Genomic DNA, 23,466 nt, shown 5'->3' with positions numbered 1-23,466 from the left:
GGCTGTAAGCGTTCGTCCTCGAACTTGTATCCGAGTCATGCCTCCACGAGTGAGGACTCGAACCCGTGGCCTCAGCGTTTGCATGCTGCTTGTGTTCTTTCTGTGAAGCACATTGTGCACGGGGGTGGGCAGAGGCAGGTTTACAGCTGTGAGCATGGGAAAGTTCACTCTTGTATTTCCACTTATTAGTGTGTTATTTTCCACGCGAACAACCGCGAACCCACTTCTGTCCCACCCTGGACATCTGCTGTAACAGACCCTTACCTCAGGGGTGGAGTGCTGCATCTTAGGACAGCTCAGTCTGGTGGCCTTTCTCTCTGTGAACCGTGAGTCCCCGAGTCTTCAGGCCCGGGGAGACGTGTCTGCCGCGCAGGCCACTCTGGAGCCCACCGCTCTCGAAGTCCGCGCCGTGCGGAAGCCTCCGAGCGCCCGCTTCCTTGCTCTGAGTGTCAAGCAGCGTGGAGCGCGGGAGACGGGCGGAGTGGCGGGTGGGACCTCGGGGTCCCGAGGGGACGGGTGCAGAGCCCGGAGCACTGACAAATCACGCACTTCCGGTCTCAGCGGGCCCTTTCCCTGTCTAGTCTGGCTTGCGGGACCCAGGGGGGGCGGGGCCAGTCTACAGCAGCACGTGGTGAGTTCTTCCGTCCAGCGCCAGCGTTTTGTAAATGCAGTGAGTGCTGCGAACTGAAAGGTCGCCGGTTTGACCCTCGGTCCGGACGCATGCCTGGGTTGTGGGCCAGTCCCCGGTGGGGGTTGTGCAAGAGGCAGCCGATTAATATGTGTATCTCTCTGTCCTTCTTCCTCCCAAACACTCTCTCTAGAATTGATAAAAATAAAAAAAAAAAAGACTGCCATAAAAAAGAAAATGAAAATGTCCACAATCCACTGTTCACTTAACCCCTGCTAGCCTGATAAGAATTCTGTGTACACAACCGTGAGAAGTTTAAATATTAAACCAGAAGCCCTTTTAATAGTCAGCTTGGGCACCACCACGGAGCACCGTGGACCGGGCAGCGGAAGCTGCAAAGACTGACTCGCACACCGTTCTGCAGGCCGGAAGGCCAAGGCCGAGGTGTCGGCAGGGCTAGTTTCGTGGCTGCAGCTGGCGGCCCTCTCTCTGTGACCTCCTCGCCTGGCTTCCCGCCGTGAAGTCCGTGTTCTAGCAAGAGCGGTCACAGACAGCGGTCACATCGGATTGGGGCCCACGGTGGCCACCTGGTTTAATTCCCTCTTTGCAGGGCCTGCTCTCCAGTGCAGTCACATTTCGTGTGTGTGCATGTGTGTGTGCACGTGTGTGTACATGCCGTGTGTCGAAGCCGCAGCGGTAGAAAGCTGACCAGTCTCCCATTCGCCTGAAGTCTCGGATGCACTGACACTTGTGTGGCGTGGGAATCCCCGAGACCGACCTGTGGGCTCGGCGCTTCCTGAGCGCCGCCGCCCCCGTTGGGTGCTCTGGCAGGCGTGGGCCGGACGCGGAACAGCGAGGCGGGGTGCCTGCCCACGAACCCACAGCCGGGGGCGGGGACAGGGGTGCGTGCGTGCCTGCTCTGGGTGCTGCTGACACGAGGTGCTGCTCGCTGTCCCCCGAGGAAGAGGCCGCACTCAGAAGCGTGTGAAGACTGCCCTTCAGGTGTTTCAGGCACAGGGGATGGCACGTGTGGAGGCAGAGAACCCTGAAGGGGCGGTAAAAGGGTGCACGAGCGTGACGAGCGTGAGGTGTGGAGGGGAGACGGCAGACGAGGCTCACCCGGCGGGCCCAGGCACGCTGGCCGGCGTTCTGTGCCTGCGGCCGGAGAGCGGGACCACGGGCCGGCGAGCGCAGGGGAGGGGCACCCGACCTGCCTTTTCAGAACACCGGCTGGCCTAGCGTGAAAGGGGAGCAGAGGGGGCTCGGGAGGAGGCCGGGGTCAGTAGGTGAGGACACGAGGGCCTCGAGTGAGGCAGTTTCGGGGTGATGAAGAGGCAACAGAGTGAGGGGGTTTCGGGGTGGGGTTAACAGGAGGCACTTAGAAAGGAGAAAACGGGAATGGTCGAAGCTTCCAGGCAGATGAACCAACGTGGCCGAAGCCAGATGACGGCAGGTTCAGGGTGGGATCTGGTGAGTTGCAGGTGCCTGTGTCACGTGCGGGTGAGGGGGCCACGGCGTGTCCGGGTCTGTGGGCCATGGGCGTGACCTCCAGAGCCAGCTCGGAGGAGGAGGACGCCGAGGGAAGAGGAACCTGCCCAGTGGCAGGCGAGGGCTCCCGCGAGGGGCTGGGAGAAGCGCTGTCGAGGGGTGAGGAGGGACAGCCGGAGGGAGAGGCCAGCAGACTGAGGTCTGGAGCAGGGACATGTGTCGAGTGCAGCGTGAGGGCCATCGGGCGTCAGCCAGACGGCGGGTGGGTCAGCCAGAGCGTGGACGGACGGTCCGGGGATGAGCTAGAGCTAAGAGGGCGCACGGGCACAGGCGGCTGGGGAGACTTTCCGCCCGAGCCTGGCTCCAAGGGCAGAGACCGCGGTGTCCGAGAGGGAGCAGGGCCCAGGAAGTGCGGACGTCCAGAGGGGGGAGAGGCTGTGGCTTGTTCGTAGGTCTGTGTCCCTGTGGGAGGGGACAGTGGCGGGCAGACTGGCAGGTGAAGACGCACCAAGGAGGGGTGTGTTGGGGGAGGGGTTAGCCTGGGGCCGGAGCACCAGTCTGGAAGCACACGCTGAGGCGGTGCCTCCGAGCTGCGGGCCTTTGCTTTGTGAAGTGGTGCTGCTCCGAGTGCTGTGGCGAGCTTTGACTCTTCGTCTCTTCCTCCCCTCCTAAGTGACTTTCTTGGGTAGTCTCTGGAGAGTGAGTTGGTGCATCCTCAGCTTGTCCCGGGGAGAGAGATCTATTCTGGTACCAGGAACTGGGTTTTCTTCCATCTTCAATTACAGTTGCACGGGGAAGGCTGAGTTAATGACTGTCACCGAGCGCTGGGACACAGCTCTGCGTCTGGCCGTGACTCTGGGGACTCTGGGGACGGAGGGCGTTGTGCTCGTTTCCTGGGGCTGCTGCAGCCGAGTGCTAGAAACTGGGTGGCTTCGAACGACAGAAACTCACTGTCCCCCAGTTCTGCAGGCCGAACCTCGGGGACCAGGTGTCAGCAGGGCTGGCCTCTCCGGAGGCCTCCGAGGAGACTGTCCTGAGCCCGGTGCCCGCCAGTTGCCGGCATCCTTGGTCTTTCTGGACCTGCAGCCACACCGCTCCAGTCTCCGCCCCCCGTGTCCCATGTCCCACGTCCTTGTCCCGGGGTGTCTGTGTCTCTGTCTGTGTCCACACTTCCCTCTTCACGTGAGGACCCTGCCATCCTGGTTTAGGCCCCTCCCCGTCCAGGGCAACCAGGTCTTACCTTGGCCACCTCTGCGGAGACCCTGAGCTCAGAGGACACTGCAGCTCTCAGGGGGACATGGGTTTTGGGGGCACGGTTCAGCTCAGTGTGGTCTGTTTAGAAGTGAGTTTCTGAATTGAAATTTCGTGAATTTCATGCATCCACTGCAATGTGTAGAAATATAGAAAGTTTTTTACTAATGCATCCATTAAAGGAGGCCCATTCCAAATTGTTTTAACCTATTCAGGGCTAGAGTCTCTGTGATGATGAGATTTTAGTAATTAAAAAAATATTTTTTTTATCCTCATCTAAAGGCATTTTTCTCATTGCTTTTAGAGAGGAAAGGTGGGGGTGGGGGAGGGGAAGTGGGGGGGCATTGGTCAATTGCCTCTTGCACACACTTCACTGGTAATCGAAACCAAAACCCAGACATGTGCCCTGACTGGGAGTCGAACCCGCAACCTTTCCGTTACGGGACCACGTTCCAACCAACAGCCACAGCGCCCGGGCAGTTTTTAGTAAATTTTAAAACTGGAAATTGATTCAGGTGAAATTCTGTCTTGATTCATACATCTAAATTATAAATTAAAACTTCCCCAGTGTTATTATTTTTTAAGCCAAAGAGTATCATTGTTATCAAGGGGAGATCGTCGAGGGTAATCTTCTCCGATGAGAAGTGTCGTTGCATGTCTGCCAGTAGAGGGTTGTAAAATGCTGACGCTTGGGTTCCCCTCAGCACCCCCCACACTGGATCGGTTTAAGTAATAAACCTTTCTGTTCTGAATATGGTCATAAGATGAAACTTAACCTCGTCCTGGTAGATACCACCTGAAGATGCAGCGCTTCTTGAGTTCCTTTGTGTATGTAATTTCTGAGTTTATTGTATTTTACGTTTCCGAGGGTGGTGGAGGGTAGATTTCTTCACTGTCTTGTTCCCTTTAAAAGCTGCTTCCAGGCTTCCTCCAGGCCCCGCCTGCTGTCAGAGCGGAGCAGCCCCCGGGGACTCCCTGTGGGGCGGCAGCATGCCCTGCGGCTCCCCCCCCTCCCCGAAGCTGGGGGTGGGGCTCAGGAACTGAGGCTTCAGTAGTACTTAATTGTACTTATATTTATAGAGCCCCACACGGCTGGGTGTCTCCCCTTTACCTCTCACCAGTCTCGCGACCCTCTTCTCAGGCACTCATTGTTGAGTAGTTTGGGGTCCACCCTACTACTTGTTTTGGCCACATGTAAGAAGTAAACGCACGTGTTTGAGTACATGCCGGTTTTAAACCGGAAACTGTGATCACACTGTGCACGTGGGTGTCCTGCCCTTGGACGTGTTCTGTCTCTGCTGATGACGCTCCCAGGTCCCGAGACCCCCGAGGGTGCTCTCGCGGCTGCTGGGTGCTCTGGTCTGATCGGCCGTCTCGGCCAGCGTGGTCTTTGCTGGTGTTACTGGTTCGTTCACCGCTCCTGGTGTGGGATGTGCGTTCACTGGGCGGTCGGTGGTTCCAGTTAAACTGTAGTCAGGAAAGGAGAAATCAGCCGTTTTAAGATGGGAACCCCTTCCTTCGATCTATTTTAAAAAGTCGGAGCCCTGCCTGTTTCTAGCATTGGGGCTCGGTCAGGCTCTCCCGCCTTTGCCATGTTCACGCGTTGACTTCTCGGTTGGGTCTTCCCACGTCAGCTCTCCTTATACTCCTTGCCCGGGAGACGTTGGAGTGCCGGCAGTCGGCTCTGGTAAGCAGGGTGCTGCGCTTCTCTGCCGACGGGCAGCGAAACCTTCAAGTCCTGAAGCTGTCGGTTCCAGATTAGCCGTGTTTTGTGGGGAGAGGGCGCCAGGATGGAGGTAGAAAGGAGCCCTGTAAAATTTTTTTTTTTTTTTTTTCAAAGAGTTACCAGAGTCAGAGAGGGTGGGTTAGGTTGAACCATATGAAACTGTTTTTTTTTTTTTTCTTAAAGGATAAAGTGGTCAAATATTGGCAATTTCCGGAGGCTCAGACTGATTTACGTACTGTTTTCAGTTCACACAGGATGTCCTGGCACATAGGGTGCCGGGGTGCGCTGACTTCCTGCGGGCAGCTCACCTGACTGGGGGTGGGCGGTGGGGCAGGGCGGCGCCTGGGGCCGGCCGGGCTCAGGGCCGAGTTTCAGTGTGCACCTGTTGCTGAATCATCTTCTTCTTCTTCTTTTTTTTCATAGTGTGACTTTATTTTTACACGTATTTTGATTTTGAATTTCCAAACTATCAGAGAGTTTCTCATACTGAATTAAGCAGGTTGAAAAGCATTTCAGCCCTGACCAGTGTGGCTCAGTGGGTTGGACGACCTTCCACAAAACAAAGGGGTTGCAGGTTCGGTTACTGGTCCAGGCACAGGCCTGGGTTGGGGGTTTGGTCCACACCCAGGGCACGAGAGTGAGAGGCAGCCAATCGATGTTTCTCTCTCATGTGAATGTTTCTCTCCCTCTCTCTCCCTCCTTTCCTTCACCTCTCTATAAAAATAAATACATAAAATATTTTTAAAAAGCCAAATTTGGCCCTGGCTGGCGTAGCTCAGTGGATTGAGCGCGGGCTGCAAACCAGGCCTCGCGGGTTCGATTCCCAGTCAGGGCACGTGCCTGGGTTGCAGGCCACGACCCCCAGCAACCCCATATTGATGTCTCTCTTTCTCTCTCTTTCTCCCTCCCTTCTCTCTCTAAAAATAAATAAATAAATAAAATCTTTTAAAAAAGCCAAATATAATTTATTTAGAGTCCTTGCTATGTTGGATTATGTTTACCGTAGTCTCTCCCTTCCCCGGTTCTCGTAACACGGCTAATAAAACTTTGTTTTCTATTTCACTCTCCTACAGTTATCTAAGACTCTAGGTTAAGGAACATTTATCTTAATATACTTTAATTACAATAATAGTTACTACCCCTGGGCATTTGACAAATGCTATTTAGATGAATGTGAGATAATTTTATGCTAATGAATGTAAAATAGCACCCAGGACACAGTGAGGTCTTTGACAAATGGCATTTGGGTGGGATGTGCCCTTTTCTCCTACAGGGTCTGGAACATTTGAAGGAAGCCCAAGGACTAAAGGTGTGCCCAAAACATTGTCACGTTGGAGACCCAAATGGGAACTGTTCTAAAATTCTAACCTTCTGGCTTTTTCTGCGATAACCTCAGGCGCTCGCTCGGTCTTCAGGTTAGCTCTCAGTTTCACCAAAAGGAACGTGTTTGATTAACTGTTATCAAAATCCCCTGACTAGAATATACTTATTTTTGTGCGTTTTAAAATAGACTTACTTACAGATACATAAACACACACGGATTTCTGTATGTGAAACTGACCAGGTGATATATTTATTATAGAGGGCTACAATTTTTCTCCCAGCCTAGATGCTTCCCTGAGTATATTGTGATAATGTGGGATTTGGGGAGTTTGATCACTTTACTGTAAATCACAGGTGTGGTATGTCTTTATTGTAAATAAGGCTTTCTTTTTCTAAATGTACACACACCATAAATTCTGAGGAAAGGTACGAGTCACCGCTGAGCTCTGTTCCCGGGAGGTGGCCTCTGGGAAACGTCCGTGCTTCCTTCCAGGTGTTTTTCATTGGTGGGTAAGGGGTGCGTGTGCATATAGGAAAAAACACAGACTAGGTAAATACGTGTTTTCAAAACAAATGGGATTGTGCTGTGAGCACTGTGCTGTAACTTGCTTTTGCTTGACAACATCTTTTCCTTCTTTTCATACACACACCCTGATTATTGTGGGTGCACTTCAGAAGTGATCAAAATAGAGAGTTTTCCACTTACCTGCATTTTAATTTTTGAAATTTGCAATATTGTAAAATCATGCCATGTAACTGTCAGTAAATAGGGATGCCTCAAGTAAAAACAAATAGGAAAAGTTGGATTAAAAAAATTAAAACTTGTTGCCCTGGCTGGTGCGGCTCAGCCGAAAGGTTGCGGGTTCAATTACCAGTCAGGGCACACGGATAGGTTGCGGGCTTGATCCCTCACCTGGGTGCGCATGGGAGGTAGCCAACCAAAGCTTCTTTCTCAGACTGATGTTTCTTTCTGTCCCTTTCTCTCTCTCTAAAAGCAACGCAAAAAAAAAAAAGTCCTTGGGTGAGGCCTAAACAATAAATAAATAAGTAAACTTGCACCCTGTGGTTATTTGCAAGGGTGGGGAAGTGTGGTCTCTCTAATGCACACGGTGTCTTTCCAAGAAGTATCCTGATGTGCCTCTTGTCTCTTGTGAAGCCCCACTTAAACTTCTGGGGGCCTCTCTATTATATCTTCTCGCTTTAAGGTAGCATTGTTCTGTAGTTACTCTTCTGAGAGAGACAGTGTTGTTGTTTCAGGAATATAAAACAAAGCTCCGTGTGAAACGTGCCCACTGTAAATTAGAAATCCCGGTTCTACTCGCCAGCTTTGTGATCTTAGAAGACACTCAGGAGCCTGAGCTCTGCGTTGAGCCTGCACTGGCCCGAGCCCTGGAAGGGGGCTGGTGCAGATACTCACTGACGGCGCGGCCTTGACTCTCCCCGTGCTGGTGTCTCCATCTGCGGAGTGAGGAGGGGTGGCCGTTCTGGTGGGTCCGTACAAAGTGCTGTGTTCGCTGGACTCGGGTCAGCTGCTGTCACGGATACACCCTGAGGTTTGGGGGTTTAGGGCGATGACAGTTCATTCTACAAGGACTCAGCTGTGTGCTCTCTGCTGTCTTCACGCACGATGCCCAGGGTTGCCCTGCGCATGACGTCCCCCTGGCAGGTGGGGGAGGAAGGGGTGCGGGGTTGCATGGGAGGTTTGGGGGCAGGGACCGGGAGTTGTCAAGGAGGTACTTGTCACCTTTGCCCGCATTTCATTGCCGGGAAGTCGGCCCCGTGAAAGGGAGGCTGGGAGACGCAGCCTGGCCGCGGGTCCAGGAGGTGTGTCTGGTGGGGACCCAGCCAGCCAGCCAGTCTTTGCCGCAAGCACTCAGCCTAGACCGAGGTTCTGAAGTCACTTCACGTCTTGGGTGGGGGCGTCTTTGTTTCCATCTGAAGGTGGGGGAAGGGGGAAGGGAAGGGAATAGTTAGTATTTGTTGAGAACTTCTAGGCAGTACTGTTTCAGGAGCACTGTATATTATAACCACACTGATAATGTAATTTGCACACAAGTCCTCTGAAGTAAAGACTGTTACTATCCTTTCTCTCTTCTGTAACGTCCGAGGCAGCTAAGACACTGAGTGCGTCGAAGAGCAGGATTTGAACCCAGGCCATGTGGTCTTGAGTGCGCGCGGGCGCTTTCTCTCTCTCCCTCTCTCTTCCTCCCTTTCTCTCTCTCTCTCCAGGGTCAAGTTCTGTGGCAGGTGCCTTCCCACACCCTGTGTGTCCTGATTCTGGCTTCGCTTTGTCAGCAGAGGCCTTCTTTGCACCATAGTTATTTTTTTCAGGTCGCCCCCCACCCCCATTGGTGGTCTTCTTTCCTTCCCTCCCCCGTCTCGATAGTCAGTAGCCTTACAGTCACTGTGGTCACTCCTTGCCCCTTCCCACCTGGCCTCCTACCTGCCTGGCACACGGAAGCTGCCCACGTACAGATGTGCAGAGAGCAGGCCCACGAACCCTCGAGTGCCCATCACCCAGCTGAGATGGTTCTCGACACCAGGCCTGTCTCGCCTCCATGACACTGTTATGCACTTCTCTCGTGTGTGATTTTGAAACAAATTTCAGGCATAATATAATCTCCTTTATAAACACTTGAGACTGTATCTCTAAAAAGTAAAGACTTTTAGGGTTCTTTAAAACCCTAATACTACCATCATTACCTAAAAGTATTTAACATCATAATATCAAATACTCAGTGTTCAGATTAAGTGGGTATATCTCAATTAAAAAAAAAACAACAACACAAAAAACCCCCACAAAAGCCCTGGCTCAATGGTTGAGTGCCAGCCTGCGAAACAAAGGGTTGCCAGTTCGATTCCCAGTTGGGGCACATGCCTGGGTTGTGGGCCAGGTGTCCAATAGGGGGCACATGAGAGGCAACCACACACTGATATTTCTCTCCCTCTCTTTCTCCTTCCCTTCCCCACTCTAAAAAATAAATCTTTAGATTTATTTCTTAGAATTTAAGAAATCTTAAAGAATAAAATCTTTAGAATTTATTAAAAAGAAAAAAAAAGCAGTGTGTTTGTACCTGGTTCTGAGTAAGACCCACAGATTGTGATTAAGTTTCTCTTCATCTGTAGGTTCCCACCTTCCTTTTTTCCTTGTGATTTACTTGTTGAAGGAACAAGTTTCCCACAGTCCGGCTTTGGCTGGCCCGGCCCCTGAAGTGTAGCGTGTTTCTCTGTTGGAACTGGAGTCACTCCGGTTCAGTTTTACTTTGCAAGGCTGCTGCTTATGCTGTGACACACGCTGTCGTTCGGAGGCGAACAGAGTCTGCGCGTCCCCTCCTGTGAGGCGCACAGTGGGTGGCGACCAGTGCCTGGGCCCGGTGATCCTCCTGGGTTGTGAAGCGATGATACTGCAGCTCTGTGACTCCTTCGTTTCATGAGCTGCGGTACTTTTCGTGTGGAGAGAGCCCAGCCCCACCCTGAGCTGTTCCTGGGTCGTACAGGAAAGTCAGGGCGGTGTGACCAGTCGGTTCACGGGCGGTCCCACGTGCGATGAGCACATGCTCCCTACTCTGTTTTTTTCCTGCGTCGGTCACTGTGAGGACCGCATGTGGAACCTCGCGGGTGAAGGCCAGGCCCCTGCACGGAGGCTCGCGCTGGGCGGCGCACAGCTCAGTGGGGCAGAGGGTCAGTGTGCACGTTTTGGGGAGCGCATAAGACGGGGCGCTTGGCTGGAAGGTCAGGAAGGGGCCCTGAAGGTGATCTGGGGCCGAGGTTTGAAGGCTGACGAGCAGTTTGCTTCTCCTGGGGGAGGCAGAGGTCACTTCTCAGGCAGGGGGCGGCCTGTGCCAGCACTGAGAAGCGTGTGGGTGTGTGAGCAGGACATTTAGTGCGGTGCGGCCGGACGCCCAGTGTGGATGTAAGAGGTAGTGTGGACTTGACACCGGCCGAACTTGGAAGGCGGCGGAGAGACAGTGAGAGGTGCTACCCGGGGGCTGACGTAGAGCCTGCTGCATGAAGGTCGCTCCGGCGGCGCTGTGCACAGTGACCCCTGGTGCCCTTGTCCTGAGCTGCGTGCGTCCACAGAGCCCTGCCCTCAGCCGTACCCCCTTTCCTCCCCACCCCCCACGTCCACCCCACACTCCCCGCACAGCCTCTCCTGGAGCCCTGGCTCTGGTTCTCTTCAGACCTCGGGCGCCCTGCGAGGCTAGAACACAGGCCATCTGAGACAGAGTGGTGCTGGCTGGGAAGCCCCCACAGCTGGCCCAGTGGCACAGGGCTGGTCGCCAGTGTCGTCGCAGTCCTGCCCTGCTGACTGTGGATGGCGAAGGAGCCCTTAACCACACTCGCTCCTCCCTGCTGTGTGGGCGAGCACACCGCAGGGCACGTCCACGGCTCGTTCAGGTGACGCCCCTAGGGAAAGGTGGAGGCGAGGTGGAGCCCAAGCACCCCACCTGCAGAGCTCACCCTGTAGCACCCCTGCACCACCTTTCTGTTGGGACGGGCCCCTCTCCTCACCCAGCACACACAGCCCCGCCCCCGGGGGCAGCGTCACAGACCCCTCCCCGCCCCGCCCAGGCTGTCCGGCCTCCTGTCTGTCCCTCATTCTCCTGTCCATGGGGTCTTTGCTAGGAACTCCGGCCCATCGCTGCCCAGCCCATGCCAACGTGACAGTCCTGTGTAGCCGATGATTCGGTTTGATTACTGAAGTGTGTGTGTGGGGGGGGGGGGGGGTGACGCGTTAGCATTTCTGCTGAAGGTGTTTCCCCCACAGGTGCATGCATACAAGGTTTCTTAGGTTTTGTACGATTGCCATTGAGTTGTGAGTAGGCCGTAAAAATGTTTTTATCAGAAAAGTGAATATGGCTAAATTATAAACACTCATCTACAAAAGAAAAGAAAGATGTTTTGTCCCTACATCTCATGGTTTGCAAACACCTAGTGGTATTTCTTTTTTTTTTACATACATACGTTGTATAAGTGTATTGTGCACGTGTAGAAAACATTTAGAAGAGAAAATGTGGAACACATAAACATAAAACAAGGTGGTGGTTACATGGCTTGTATTTTCACACGGAAGGAAGGTCGCATGGAGAGATTTCTGCAACAGTAACCTCCCAGGGCTGCAGAGGGTTGCGCTGCTCAGGTGAGCGACTGACCTTTTTGGTCTTTTCCCGTTGGACGAGGAGAGGTTTTCCCTAATTTCAGAGTTAGACACAGTGTGCGGACGAACGCCCTGTGAGCCGAACCTTCGTACGCTTTATGTCGACTCACGATGAACTCCTAAGGGGAACTCCTGGGCCAAAGAGTGTATAGAGTTTAGAAACTTTTAATATTCACAAACATCACTAAGACATAATTGTATCAATTTATGCTCCTACCAATAATAAATGAATATGCCCATTTATTTTCCTGCCAATACTGGGAATTGTGATTAAAAAAAAAATCTTTGAAAGCATTGCAGATTGGCTTGGGAGCGTACGTGCCTGCGTGCCCTCCATTCAGCTTACGGGTGCATCACTCACAAATCTCACTGTTGGGTATACGAGAGAAATGACACGTTCACCCCCACATAAAGCCGCCTGAAAGGCCCGGGGGAGGTGCAGGGGGCAGTGTTGGTAGACAGGACTGCGTTACGGGGTCGGTGTTGTGGGAGCTTTTTGGGAAGGTGGTGCGCGTGGAGGGCGGGCCGAGGTCAGAGGGGGAGGGGGAGGTGGGTACAGGACATCTGAATAAGGACGGCGAGCGAGGGGCCGGCCAGGACCCCCGTAGTGAGGGAACCCTTACTGCTCTTCTGAGCCGAAAGCACGACTTCCGCCCGAGTGAAGCCTGAGCGGGTTTTGATTTCTCTGCTCCGGAAGGGCCGTCTGTGTGCCCGGGATAAGTCACGTTGCCGAAAAAGGGTATTCCTGAGGGGGGAGAATTGAAGAGGGGAAGGGGGGCGGTGGTTGGAAAGAGACCTCGAATATGCCAAGCTTCGGGACGTGAGCCCCGATTTCGCCTGTTGGGGGCGGCGTACTGCACCTTGCGTCTGTCCTGCGGTGGGGCTCGTCTCTGCTCGTGTGCGCGGGCAGGTCTGATGGGATTTCTCGCGGGTCCGAGACGCAGAGCTGGCAGGGCCCTGGGGAGGCAGGCAGCAGCGCGGGGGGAGCGGGGTGCCGTCTGTGCGGCGACGGGCCTGCGAGGGCGGGGGCACACTGGGTCCCTGTGAGGCGCTGCCGGAAAGAAGGCAGAACTCGGTGACCGACTGCCGCGGGGGCACACAGGGAGGGGACCGAGCGACCCTGCTGAGCGCTCGGAGCCTGAACTCCGAGAAGAGGCCATAGAGGCAGACGGTTTTCTTTCTAAAAGTTATGTCCAACGTAGCTTATAAAATTTTTAGGCCAAACCTTAGCATTCGCGGTGTGTTCAGGCCCGCCGTCACGACAGGGGTGATGTGCCCTTCTCGCGGCATTCGAAGGCCCTGTCGTGGAGCAGAAATCAGAGGAGATGGAAGCAGCGCAGGGGAGGTGTGGGAGGGGGGACGAGAGGGTGCTGCAGGGACGATCGTCCTCAGCACCGTGGGCATCGGGGCACTGCCCCTCCCCCCATGGCGCAGCGCTGTGCCTCGAGGGGTGCTGGGCAGCGTCTGTGGGCTCCACCCACCAGGTGCCGACAGACGCTGCCAGGTGTGGGGGGTTGGGGGCCAGGTAAAATTGCCGCCTTCCCGCGTGGAGAAGCCCGGCTCTGGTGTGCAGACCCAGGGCCCCGGAGCCAGCACGCCACTGCTGGCTGAGCAACCAACAGTCGTCTGTTGGCTTTGGGCTAGAAACCGGGCAGAACTCGGACCGACTGTTCAGGCTGCTTCTGTCCCAGACTGAGCTGTCCCCTGAGCACCGCGTTCAGTCCCCTTCCTGCCGGGGTTGGGTCTTAAAGCAACAGGCTGGTTTCTCCCAGTGCAGGGCTGGTGCCGGGGCTTTCGCGGTAAAACGCTCAGGACCTCTCTGCCGAATTTCATTTAAATTCAACTTGGTGCGGCGTCCAAGTCCTTCCCGTGTCCCGGGCCCATTTTACCTGTCCGCACCAACGTGTCCTCTTCTGACTGTGGCTGAACTTGACCCTCCCCCGTGCCTGCCCACGGCACTCTCGCCCCCTGAGGGGCCCTGTCTCCCCCCTCTCCCCACTGGCGCTCTGAAACCCTGCCTGCCCTGCTCCGGGACGTCCTCCGCAGTCACGGAGTAACCCCCCTCTCGGCCAGCCAGCGGTTCGAGTTGTGTGTGCTGGGACGCGCGCCTGTCCCTCCCCCACGTGCAGTCTCTCCCCGTCAGAGGTAGGAGCGAGGTGCAGGCTTCGCTCGCAGAGGCGTCTCCCACCGTCACTGTGCACGAGCCCCAAGCCCCGAGAGCTGTCCCTTCACTCCCGCGTGTGACCCCGAAGAGCAGCCGTTGGACGCGTTAGCTGTCTGGTTTTGGATGAGCAGGGTCTCGGGAACCTCCAGAGCATAAAAGATGAAACCCTCTCCCAGTGGTTCCCAAGGCAGGCCGTCTTCTAACCCTTCCCCCATTTATTAATTACAGGTGCGTGTACGCTCTGTATTAAAGGCGCAGGAGGAGTTGAAAGGCCCTTCCTGGGCCCTCGGCTTCCCTTTGTACGTCCAGGGGAGACCCCCGCTACCAGTGTGGTGTGTGCCGTCCTGTGTGTTTTCTGTGCGTGTGTGTACACACACACCCTTGCAACACAGAAGTGCATCTTTATACATCCGTGCACACTTACGACACATCCATGGGCTCACGTGCAGTCTAATGTAGTTTTTCTCATTCAGCTATGTCTTAGAGGTCCTTCTGGATTGTTCGCAGTGGACACAGGCTGAGCCATGGAACAGCTGGGGCATTCTGTGTTTAACACTCCCTTCGGTCGGCTTTTGTGTTGCGTGTGCTGCAGTGCGTATCCTCGTGTGTGTGTGTGTGTGTGCATGCGCGTATAAAGTATCTATTTACACACGTGGGGTTGGGTAGCGTTCCACACGAGAAAGGGGTCAGGTGGTTGGTGTGTGTATTCAAGTTTGGGGGGGGTACTGCTGAACCGCCTTCCCGCGTGCGCTGCCCTGCCCGCACCCCCGCAGCTCTGCGGTGCGGGTCTTCGTGTCTCGGTGTTCCCGCCGTCACTGGATTTTGTCCGTGTCTTTCGTTCTCCATTTCACTGTGTGATTTCCCCGGTTACTGGGTGGGCCGGACACTTCCTCATTTTATGTTTTGTCAACAAACTGCTGCTTTGTATCATTTGCCCCTTTTTCTGTTGCCTCTCAGTTTACTTGTTTATTTCTTTATGTTAGTAAGTAAGTTTTAGCATACTTTTCTATTTACTAAGAAATATATTTCTTGGAATACTAAGAAACTAAATACTGAGAAATACTATTTACTAGACATATATTTCTGTATTTACTAAGTTTTTCATTAGAGGGACTCCCAGTAACTTGATTGCTTCGTTACGCGTGAACTGACTGTCGCTGCTGGCTGTTCAGCACGCCGTGTGGGAAGGTGTGGGTGTCCACGTTACTGTGTCGGCCCGGCAGCCTTACAGAACTCCGCTAGCTTTTCGGTTGACTCACCAGTGTTTTCTGAGTAGATGTGGGGGATGCCGTCTGCTAATGATGACAGTTTTGTCTGTTTCCTCGTGGTGTCAAAATTTCTTTCTTTTTAAATCCACCTTAATGACGTAGCATTCAGTCTTCCGTTGCACGGCTCTCTTTTAACATGTGGCCCCGTGTGAAATTTTGTTCCTGTGCTCAGTGGGAAGCGGACGGTACTTTGCATCTCTGGAAGGGTTAGGCAGCCCTCTGAGTCCTCATGGTCCAGTCCGTGTTTTCCCTCCTGGGCTAGAGAGCCGTCGAGTCCATTCGGCGGCGTGCACACCGCGCACCTGTGCCAGGCCTGGTGCCGGGAGGAGCTGCTGGGGTGCGGTGGTGAGTGGGGCAGAGCTCCAGCCCTCCTGGAGCTCTCGGTCCCGTTCGGCAAGACGACAGGCAACTGTGTGCAGGCCCTCAGAGGCCGCACAGTCGCCAGTCTCTGAGTCCCACTCCCACTCCGCCGCCGAAATGAACTCCACTCAGACAGCCCCGGGGACGGCAGGGCCCACCTGGCTGGTGTCCCTTTGCCCAGGGAGCCCAGGCCTGTCTCTGCCTGCGGTCCCGTGTCTGATAATGGCTGTTGGTCACACTCCGCCTGGCTCTCTAGTTGTTGATGGCTGCAGGGTAATTTTCAGTCTTCTCACCCCCATGTGGCTTTGCGTACGAGTCTCCTACATTGTTTTAGTTTAAACAAGAAAACAGGTAGCTTTAATTTATAAGATTAATATGGAGCATTAAGTCTTTGTGGTCTCTTATTTAGTTCCGCTTCCTCCCCCTTTCCTACATGAAATTTCAAACGATGCTGTTTTGCCTGTTTGGCCTGGTGTGTTTTATTGACAAATTTCTGATATTAAATTATACTTATATTCTGATTTACTCATCTTTTATTTAGCTAGTTTATTTATATTTTTTTGGCTATATTTGTTAGGGTTTTGGTTCAGGTGTTTTTATTTTATTGTCTTTGGGGGTACAGGTGAGTTTTTGGCGATTGGCAGTCATGCGTGGATAAAAGCAGTTGGACTTGGACCACTTTTCAGAGTTCTTACATGTCCTTTATTGTTTCATTGCTGAGCGTCCTTTCTGGAGTGAGGCTCGGTGGGTTCCCGTTGTCCGACACAGCCTTCTTGCTTTCACACCAGCCCGTTATTTCCTGCTTTCTGTCCTTTCCGTGTTTCCAGCTACTCACTGAGTTCATTTCTAATCTTTAGTTTCTGAGCAGTGAGTAACTTCATGTGCTGAAATCTGAATTCTGCTGTGTCAGTTTCCAAGTTTTTTTTTATGTGGGACATATTTTTTCTTATTTAATGTTTTAGTTTTTTTTGACTCATCCCTATTCCTTCCTTTCAAAACATGAAAATGTTTAAAGGCATTAGTTTTTGTTTTTAAATGTATTGGATCAAAGAATCTCACTTTACCATGACTCTTGAGTTTACTTCACTGAAGTGTTTATAAATTAAATTTCATCATGCTTGCAAGGTGGGTGTGATGATCATGCTTCGTGTTTAGGGTTTCTTTTCCTTGTGTGGTTACAGGGTATGTATCACTTTCTTAAAAATACATATACCTGGGCATCAGTCCTTTCTTTATTCGGTAGGTACAGTGGTGTGACCTGGGGTGTGGACTTTGGAAAGCACCTGTTAGGTGACCCAGAGCCAGGACCGCAGAGGTTAGCTCACGGAGGGATGGAGCCTGAAACGTATAGCTATGCCCTGGCTGGTGTGGCTCAGTGGATTGAGTGCCGGCCTGCAAACCAAAGGGTTGCCGGTTCGATTCCCAGTCAGGGCACATGCCTGGGTTGCGGGCCAGGTTCCTGGTTTGGGGCATGGGAGAGGCAGTGGTGTTTCTCTCCTCTCTTCTCCTCTGTCTAAAAATAAAAGATAAATAAACAAAAAAGTGCTTAAAATGTAGAGTTTTTAAAGGGGTGAGACATATGACACAAATACAGGGTCCGGTGCAAAGAACATCCTTTTTATTACAAAATCCCAAGCACGTCATTCTATAACGTAACAGTATCGCACTGAAGCACACCATATGACACGTCAGGTGCAGTGCTCACGCCAAGACTACACATCACTGCACCCATGGGACTCCCCCACCGGCCACTCTCCGGCAGGCCTCCCTGCGGGCGGGCCCCATCCTCGTCTGTAGGCAGGAGGCGTGTCTGGGTTCGAGGGCAAGTGACCGTCGAGTGTCGTGGTGCCTTTCCGTCTGGTGAGACGGTAGAGGAGGCGTCTGCATTGTTTTATTTCGCGTGCCTTCGGCTGGTGCTCCATATGGAGTTTAATTCTGAGCCTTAACTTTCAACATTTAACGCCGTGTGTGTATCTCTCTGCAGGCCTCGAAGCAGAGGAAAAACTACCGTGGAAGATGAGGACAGCATGGATGGGCTGGAGACCACAGAAACAGAAAATATCGTGGAAACAGGTACCAGCCAAGACAATAAAAACTGTAAAAATGCACACAACGTGACCCGTTAGCACTAGTCCTTTCACTGAGTTCTGAGCCTTCTGGCGCTCAGTTTGGTAAGTTGCGACAAAGTGAAAACCCCGGTTTGCCAGAGCGATAAAGCCGAGTTCTCTCTTTTCTCTGTGCAGCTGATTTCGTAGGAGTCATTTAACATCTGTACAGAAATGTCTCATTAAAGGAAGTTAAAACTGGAATGGACAGTAATTCCAGGCCCCTCGTCTGACAGCTCGCAGTGTGTTTCTGGCTTGGGGACCGTGCAGTGTTTGTTTAAAGCTTAGCATGTCATCCTGTGTGTGAGGAAGAAAAAACAGGTTCCGTTGGTGAACAGCGCCGTGAAACGCCGGGTGCAGCCAGACCAAACACGTTCTGGTCTGCTGGATCTCGGGAGCCTGAAGTAAGCCGATGCGCGTTGTGTGGCTGCAGAAGGCGGATAGAGTCGGTTGTCCAAAAGTCGTTTCCAGAATTTACACGAAGTTAGCGATTTCATAAGTTGTCAGAGAGACGAGGCTTCGCGTGGCCCGCAGAGGCTGCGCGTGTGAGATTGCTGGCCGCGTGTTGGCAGCTGTCGCGTGGACTTCAGGTGCGCTGACAGGCTTTTTCTCTGCAGCCGGGTGTCCTCTTGTTGACGCCCAGAGAGTGCCACACAGTTTCTGGCGAAAAGTTAGAAAGTGCCGTATCTTTTAAAATGCAATTTCCCGTAAAATGCTTTTGGTGTCACATGTGTTGCTATTGTGCAGTCACAATCCTCGGAAAGCTGTCACGTGTTCTGTGTGACGCTCTCCCCCTTTCCCGCACGCAGGGTCTGGGCAGTACCCTGACAGGAGCGAAGCTCGCAAGTTCAGAATTCTGCGCTTCACCTTCTGGTGCACGCTGGCTACCAGATGGAGTTCCGGTTTGTGTTGAGTTCCCCACTAGTTTCTCTTCGTATGATTTTTTCCCCATTTGATTTTTTACTTTTAGCTTCCTAGTGAAAGCCTGTGAACTCTTAAGTGACGTGTTTCAACGCGATGATTACAAGCTCCTGTAAAACGGTGCTTCCGGGCTGGGCTGCGGTCCCCTGGCTGCGCTCCCCGAGGGCCTCCCGCCTTCCTGCGCTCTTCCTCTCCTGCTGCCAGCTTGAACGACCTGCTCCCTGTCCAGGCCTCCTGGCTCCTTGGTTCCCTTGAAAGTCTTACTCTCCAGCCCACCTCGGCCACCTCTTTCTGTGGCCACGCTCTGGCCTTCGTCACTGGGTCGCTCGCCAGGGCGATTGCTGCCTCCCTCCCGGAGTCCGTCCGATGGGGGGTCGTGCTCCTTTGCCCGGGAAAACGTAACCTCTCGGAGACTGGGTGTGCTGTAAACCTGGGCGCCCCCCCTGCACCCCAGGTGGGTCCTGACTGCTGCCCCCACTCGTTCGGCTGTCACCTGAAGCCTCCCCCTCAGCCGTCAGGGCTCGTTCGGCCTTCCGCCTCTCTCCAGGCGTCCAGCGCCTCCGCCTCCCAGGTGTTCTCCCTTCAGCCCCTGGTCTTGCCCGTGCAGTGAAAACAGGGCGGGAGCGACTGGAGGAGAAACTGTGCACCTACCCCACCGAGGCCTTCCTCCCTCTCTCTGCTGCTCCGGCCTGCCTCCCCCCCCCCGCTGTCAGCGCTGTCTCGGTGGCTGGTGCAGGCCGGCTCCTGCCCGTGGACTCTGTCCCCTTCCGTCTGTTGTGGACTCCCCGCCTTCCGCTTTCCTGGGTGTCACAAACCGTCCTCTCTGCGGGTTACCACCAGGAGCCTCTGAGCACGCTGCAGGGCCCCAAGTCACCGCTCTGGCCGGGCAGCCTTTTCCGGCTGCTGTGTCGCTTCCTTGCTCATCTTCGTGGCAAAAGCCTTGCGAGCGTTGCCCACGCTCGTGGTGGCCACTTGTTCTTGACCACTTTCTCGCCCTCCGACTTCAGTGGGGCTCTCTTCCTCCCGCTGGAGCAGACGCGCTGCCGGCAGTGTCGCCGTGGGCCCCGGAGGGCCACGTCCGCCTCGATGGTCAGGATCGCCCCACGCAGCTCAGCCCCCGGCGGGGTCGGGGGGCTCCTTTCAAAACCCCAAACAGGCAGAAAACGACTTTCAGGACCCCCCATTCCCGGGTTTTCGTCCTGCCCCCACCAGTCTTGCGTCGTTCTCCTTGGCTCGTCCTCTCCCACGCAGGTGGTCTCCTCCGGTTTAGTGACTTCAAATGTGACCCGTGTGCGGGGACTCTGAGGCGTGACATCACCGGCTCTGTCTGCGCTCTGAACACAGCCGGGTCGTCAGCGTCCTGCTCAGTCTCGCTCGTGTGTGTGGCGAGTGCCCCGGGTCCATGCGGCGGCCGTGGGACTGTTCATCGTTGCCCTGAGACCTGAGACCAACTCTTGTCCAGTGGGGCCCCCGCAGTGCATGCCACTGTGTGCTGTTCAGGCCGAGTAGCGGTGCATCAGCCAGCCACAGACGGCACAGAGACGGAGGCCCGGTGAGGCTGTGATGAGCTGGAGTACCCCTGTCGCTTAGTGGGGCCGCGGCCGTCGTGATGTCGCAGCGCACACGCCGCCTGCTCATTCGTGCTGGTGCCACCGTTGGTAAAGCACGCTCACGCGGTTTCGGCGGCAGCCCGTGCCACCCAGGCCTGTGTGCGCGCCTCTGTGACGGCCCCACAATGACGCGGGTGCCTGAGGACGCCCCTGTGGCGCTCCCACCGGAAAGCCCTGTGGGATTTCCCTTCCCAGCACACCCTCACTGTGTGTGACACTGCCACTTCCTCCCCGGCTGTCCCTCCGGAACTGGCCCCCACCGGCCACACATGCGGACGGCCTCACGAAGGGCTTCCGGACTGTCCCCTCCACTTTCGCACTTCCCTTCATCGGCCGTGCAGAGCCTCCAGCGGCGCTGGAAATAAAATCCTCAGTCCTTGCCCTGGCTCCCAAGCTCTGCGGCCAGCCCGACCCTGGCCGCCCGTCCGGCCTCATGTCCAGCCCCCCCCCCCCCCCCTTTGCTCACGGGCTCCCGGCCCCCCCCCCCCCCCCTCGGCCTCCGAGCTCACTCCTGGACTGCACCAGACATACGTGCTCTCGGGCGACGGGCTGCTGGTCGTCTTGCTGGGGACGGCACCGCCACACTGACACTCTGAAGCACTACTGTCGTCTCCCCCGAGGAGCGGTGAGCCCCCAGTAAACGGTTCCTCACACTCTCTCTCCTGTGAGACGTCGAGACAGTGCAGCTCTGTGAGAGGTCTCACCAGGAGCAGGATGGCGCAGTCCTCATCCTGGCCTCGTGGGTTAAAGTCAGAGACAGCCACGTGTGCCAGTCTTCGTACGTGGAGGGACTTCCGTCCAGTCCTGGCAGCGAGCACGCAGGACACGGAGGAGGATGAGGAGCGGCCATCAGAGCCACCAGCCTGCACGTGACCCCACAGAGAGGGAGTTCGTGGACTTGCGGTCGCTCAGGAGTGTGCTCGCGCCGGCTGCAAGGCTGCGTTCGCCCTGTGCAGTCTCGGGGCGTCCCGCGGGCCAGCGTGCTGCCTCCGCCGCCGAGAGAATCCTGTCCCCCTGTGGGAGCCGGTGGCTGTCGTCGGTCTCCGCATTTTCCTTCGTGAATGAAATCACCTTGAATGAAGTGCTAGTTACTCCAGGAGAGGAGTTCCACTTCTCTGAGAGTCATTACATAATCAAGGCTTCGTAAACGTGTTTTAGTTAATTGTAATTGGCTAATTATAACTCAGCCAATTATAATTAAATTTTTAACTGTCTAAGTTGTCGTGGTGTGGCCAGTGGGAGCCCCTTGTGGCTGGCTTCTCAGCCCTTTTTAGTGGCATCTCCGGATGCTCCAAAGCCCTCTGGTCTTTGGAAACCGCGTTTTCAGGCCCATCTCTTGGATCTTTTTACCTCCGGAGACTGAAATCCACTGCTCTGTACGGACTCCTAGTTCTTCTTAGTGGGAGGGTAGCGTTAGAGGTAAAAATCTGAGCTCTGGGGTGAATACCGTGTTGTTTTTGTTGAGAATTAATTATGTTACTCCATTTCAGTGATATGCTAGTCAATACATAGACGTGAGAGTGTGTACACATGCTTATGAACACCTGTTCACACTGATACTTTCTGTTTACCTTTAGCTTGAGTTTTAAAAAAAATCTTAACTTTAGAGAGAGGGGAAGGGAGGGATAAAGAAAGGGAGAGAATGATCAATGTGTGGTTGCCTCTCGCTAGTGCCCCCTACTGGGGACCTGAGCCCAGGCATGTGCCCTGACTGGGAATAGAACCCGTGACCTTGCATTTTGCTGAACAGTGCTCAACCCACTGAGCCACACCAGCCAGGGTGGAGATTTCTTCTACACCTCCTGCCCCCACACACGCACCACCTCCCCAGTTAGCAGCACCCCCACCCGTGCAGTGCCGCTGTCACAGTGGTACCTCCGTCAGCACATCATTACCACCCTAGGCCTAGAGTTATATTGGGGTTCACTCTTGGTGGTGTGCGTCCCACAGGTTTGGACAGGTGTGCAATGACACGCAGCCATCGTCAGAGAATCAACCACACAGAGCCATTTCACTGCCCCCAAACCCTCTGCTCTGGCCACTCCTCCCTCCCTGTCCTCTGACCCCTGCAGGCCCTGACCGTTTTTCCCTCCTCACAGGTTAGCCCTTTGCAGAATGCCGTCAGCTGTCATCATAGTGTGTGTAGGCCCTTCACATTGGCTCCCCTCAGTGATGTGCACTCAAGGTTATTCTCACGGCTCGCTGCTTATTTCTGTTTATCGACGAGTGGTATTCTGTTGTGTGCATGTACAGCAGCTTGTTCGTCCGCCGCCCGCTGAAGGGCATCTTGGTTGCTCCCAAGCTCTGGCCGTTAGGAGTTGAAGCTGCTGCAAACATCCGTTTGCCGGTTTTTGTGCAGACACGAGTTTTCACCCCCTTTGGGGAGCACAATTGCCGGTCACGTGACAAGAGCATGTTCAGTGTTGTAAGGAACTGCGGAGCTGTCTCCAAAGCGTCGGTGCCAGCGTGCATCCCACCAGCAGTGAGCGAGCGTTTCTGTCGCTGCACGTGCTCACCGGCGCTGGAGGCGTCTCTGTGTTCCGGCTGGCCCTTGCAGGGGGTGTGCAGAGGTGCCTCGCCTTCTCATTCACATCTCCCTGTTAACGCGTGGTGTGGGGCAGCTTTCTATGTGCTTAGTTGCCGTCTGTGTGTCTCCTCTGCCGAGGTGTGTGTTAAAAGTCTCTGGCACCCTGGCTGGCGTAGCTCAGTGGATTGAGCGAGGGCTGGGAACTAAAGTGCCCCAGGTTCGATTCCCAGCCAGGGTACATTCCTGGGTTGCAGGCCATAACCCCCAGCAACCGCACATTGATGTTTCTCTCTCTCTCTCTCCCTCTCTCTCTCTCTCTCTCTCTCTCTCTCTCCCTTCCCTCTCTAAAAATAAATAAGTAAAATCTTTAAAAAAAAGTCTCTGACCCCTTTTTAAATCAGGTTATTTTCTTATTGTTGATTTTAAGAGGTTCTTTCTGTATATTTTGGATAATAGTCCTTTATCAGATATGTCTTTTGTAAATATTTTTTTCTGTTTTTCTTGACAGGGTTTTTCACAGAGGATAAATTTTTAATTTTAATGAACTCCACTTTATTGGTTCTTTTCTGTGTCATGCCTTTGGTGTTGGGTCTAAAAATTCATTGCCAAACCCAAGACCACCTGGATTTTCCCCTCTGTTATCCTCCAGGAGATGTATAGGTTTGCCTTTCATACTTAGGTCTGTGACTCACTTCATGTTGATTTTGCACAGGGTGTCAGGTCTGTGTCTAGATCCCTTTTTTGTGCGTGGATGTCCACTCGTTCCCGCACCGTCTGCTGGAAAGGCGACCTTTTCTCCGCTGCGTCGCCTGCGCTCCCGTCTCAGAGCTCAGTCAGCGTCTTCAGCAGGCCTGCTCTGGGCTCTCTGCTTTGTCCCGTTCAGCTGGCCTGGGTTTTCACCAGCACCGCTCCGTCGCCATCACTACAATCCATTTCA

The 23,466-nt window shown here is 54.2% G+C and overlaps 1 protein-coding gene across 1 annotated transcript in view; it reads left to right on the top strand.

Moving 5' to 3' along the window:
• KMT2C (lysine methyltransferase 2C) overlaps positions 1 to 23,466 on the top strand; it is a 204,599-nt gene that overhangs the window by 35,631 nt on the left and 145,502 nt on the right. Inside the window, 1 exon segment of the mRNA XM_036011061.1 lies at positions 17,351 to 17,439. Within this exon segment, the coding sequence (XP_035866954.1) occupies positions 17,351 to 17,439 (89 nt within the window).

The sequence above is a fragment of the Phyllostomus discolor genome, chromosome 10 (genome assembly GCF_004126475.2).
Source record: "Phyllostomus discolor isolate MPI-MPIP mPhyDis1 chromosome 10, mPhyDis1.pri.v3, whole genome shotgun sequence".
Lineage (NCBI taxonomy): Eukaryota > Metazoa > Chordata > Mammalia > Chiroptera > Phyllostomidae > Phyllostomus > Phyllostomus discolor.
The sequence above is the reverse complement of the archived record's forward strand: the minus strand, read 5'-3'. Positions and strand labels throughout refer to the sequence as shown.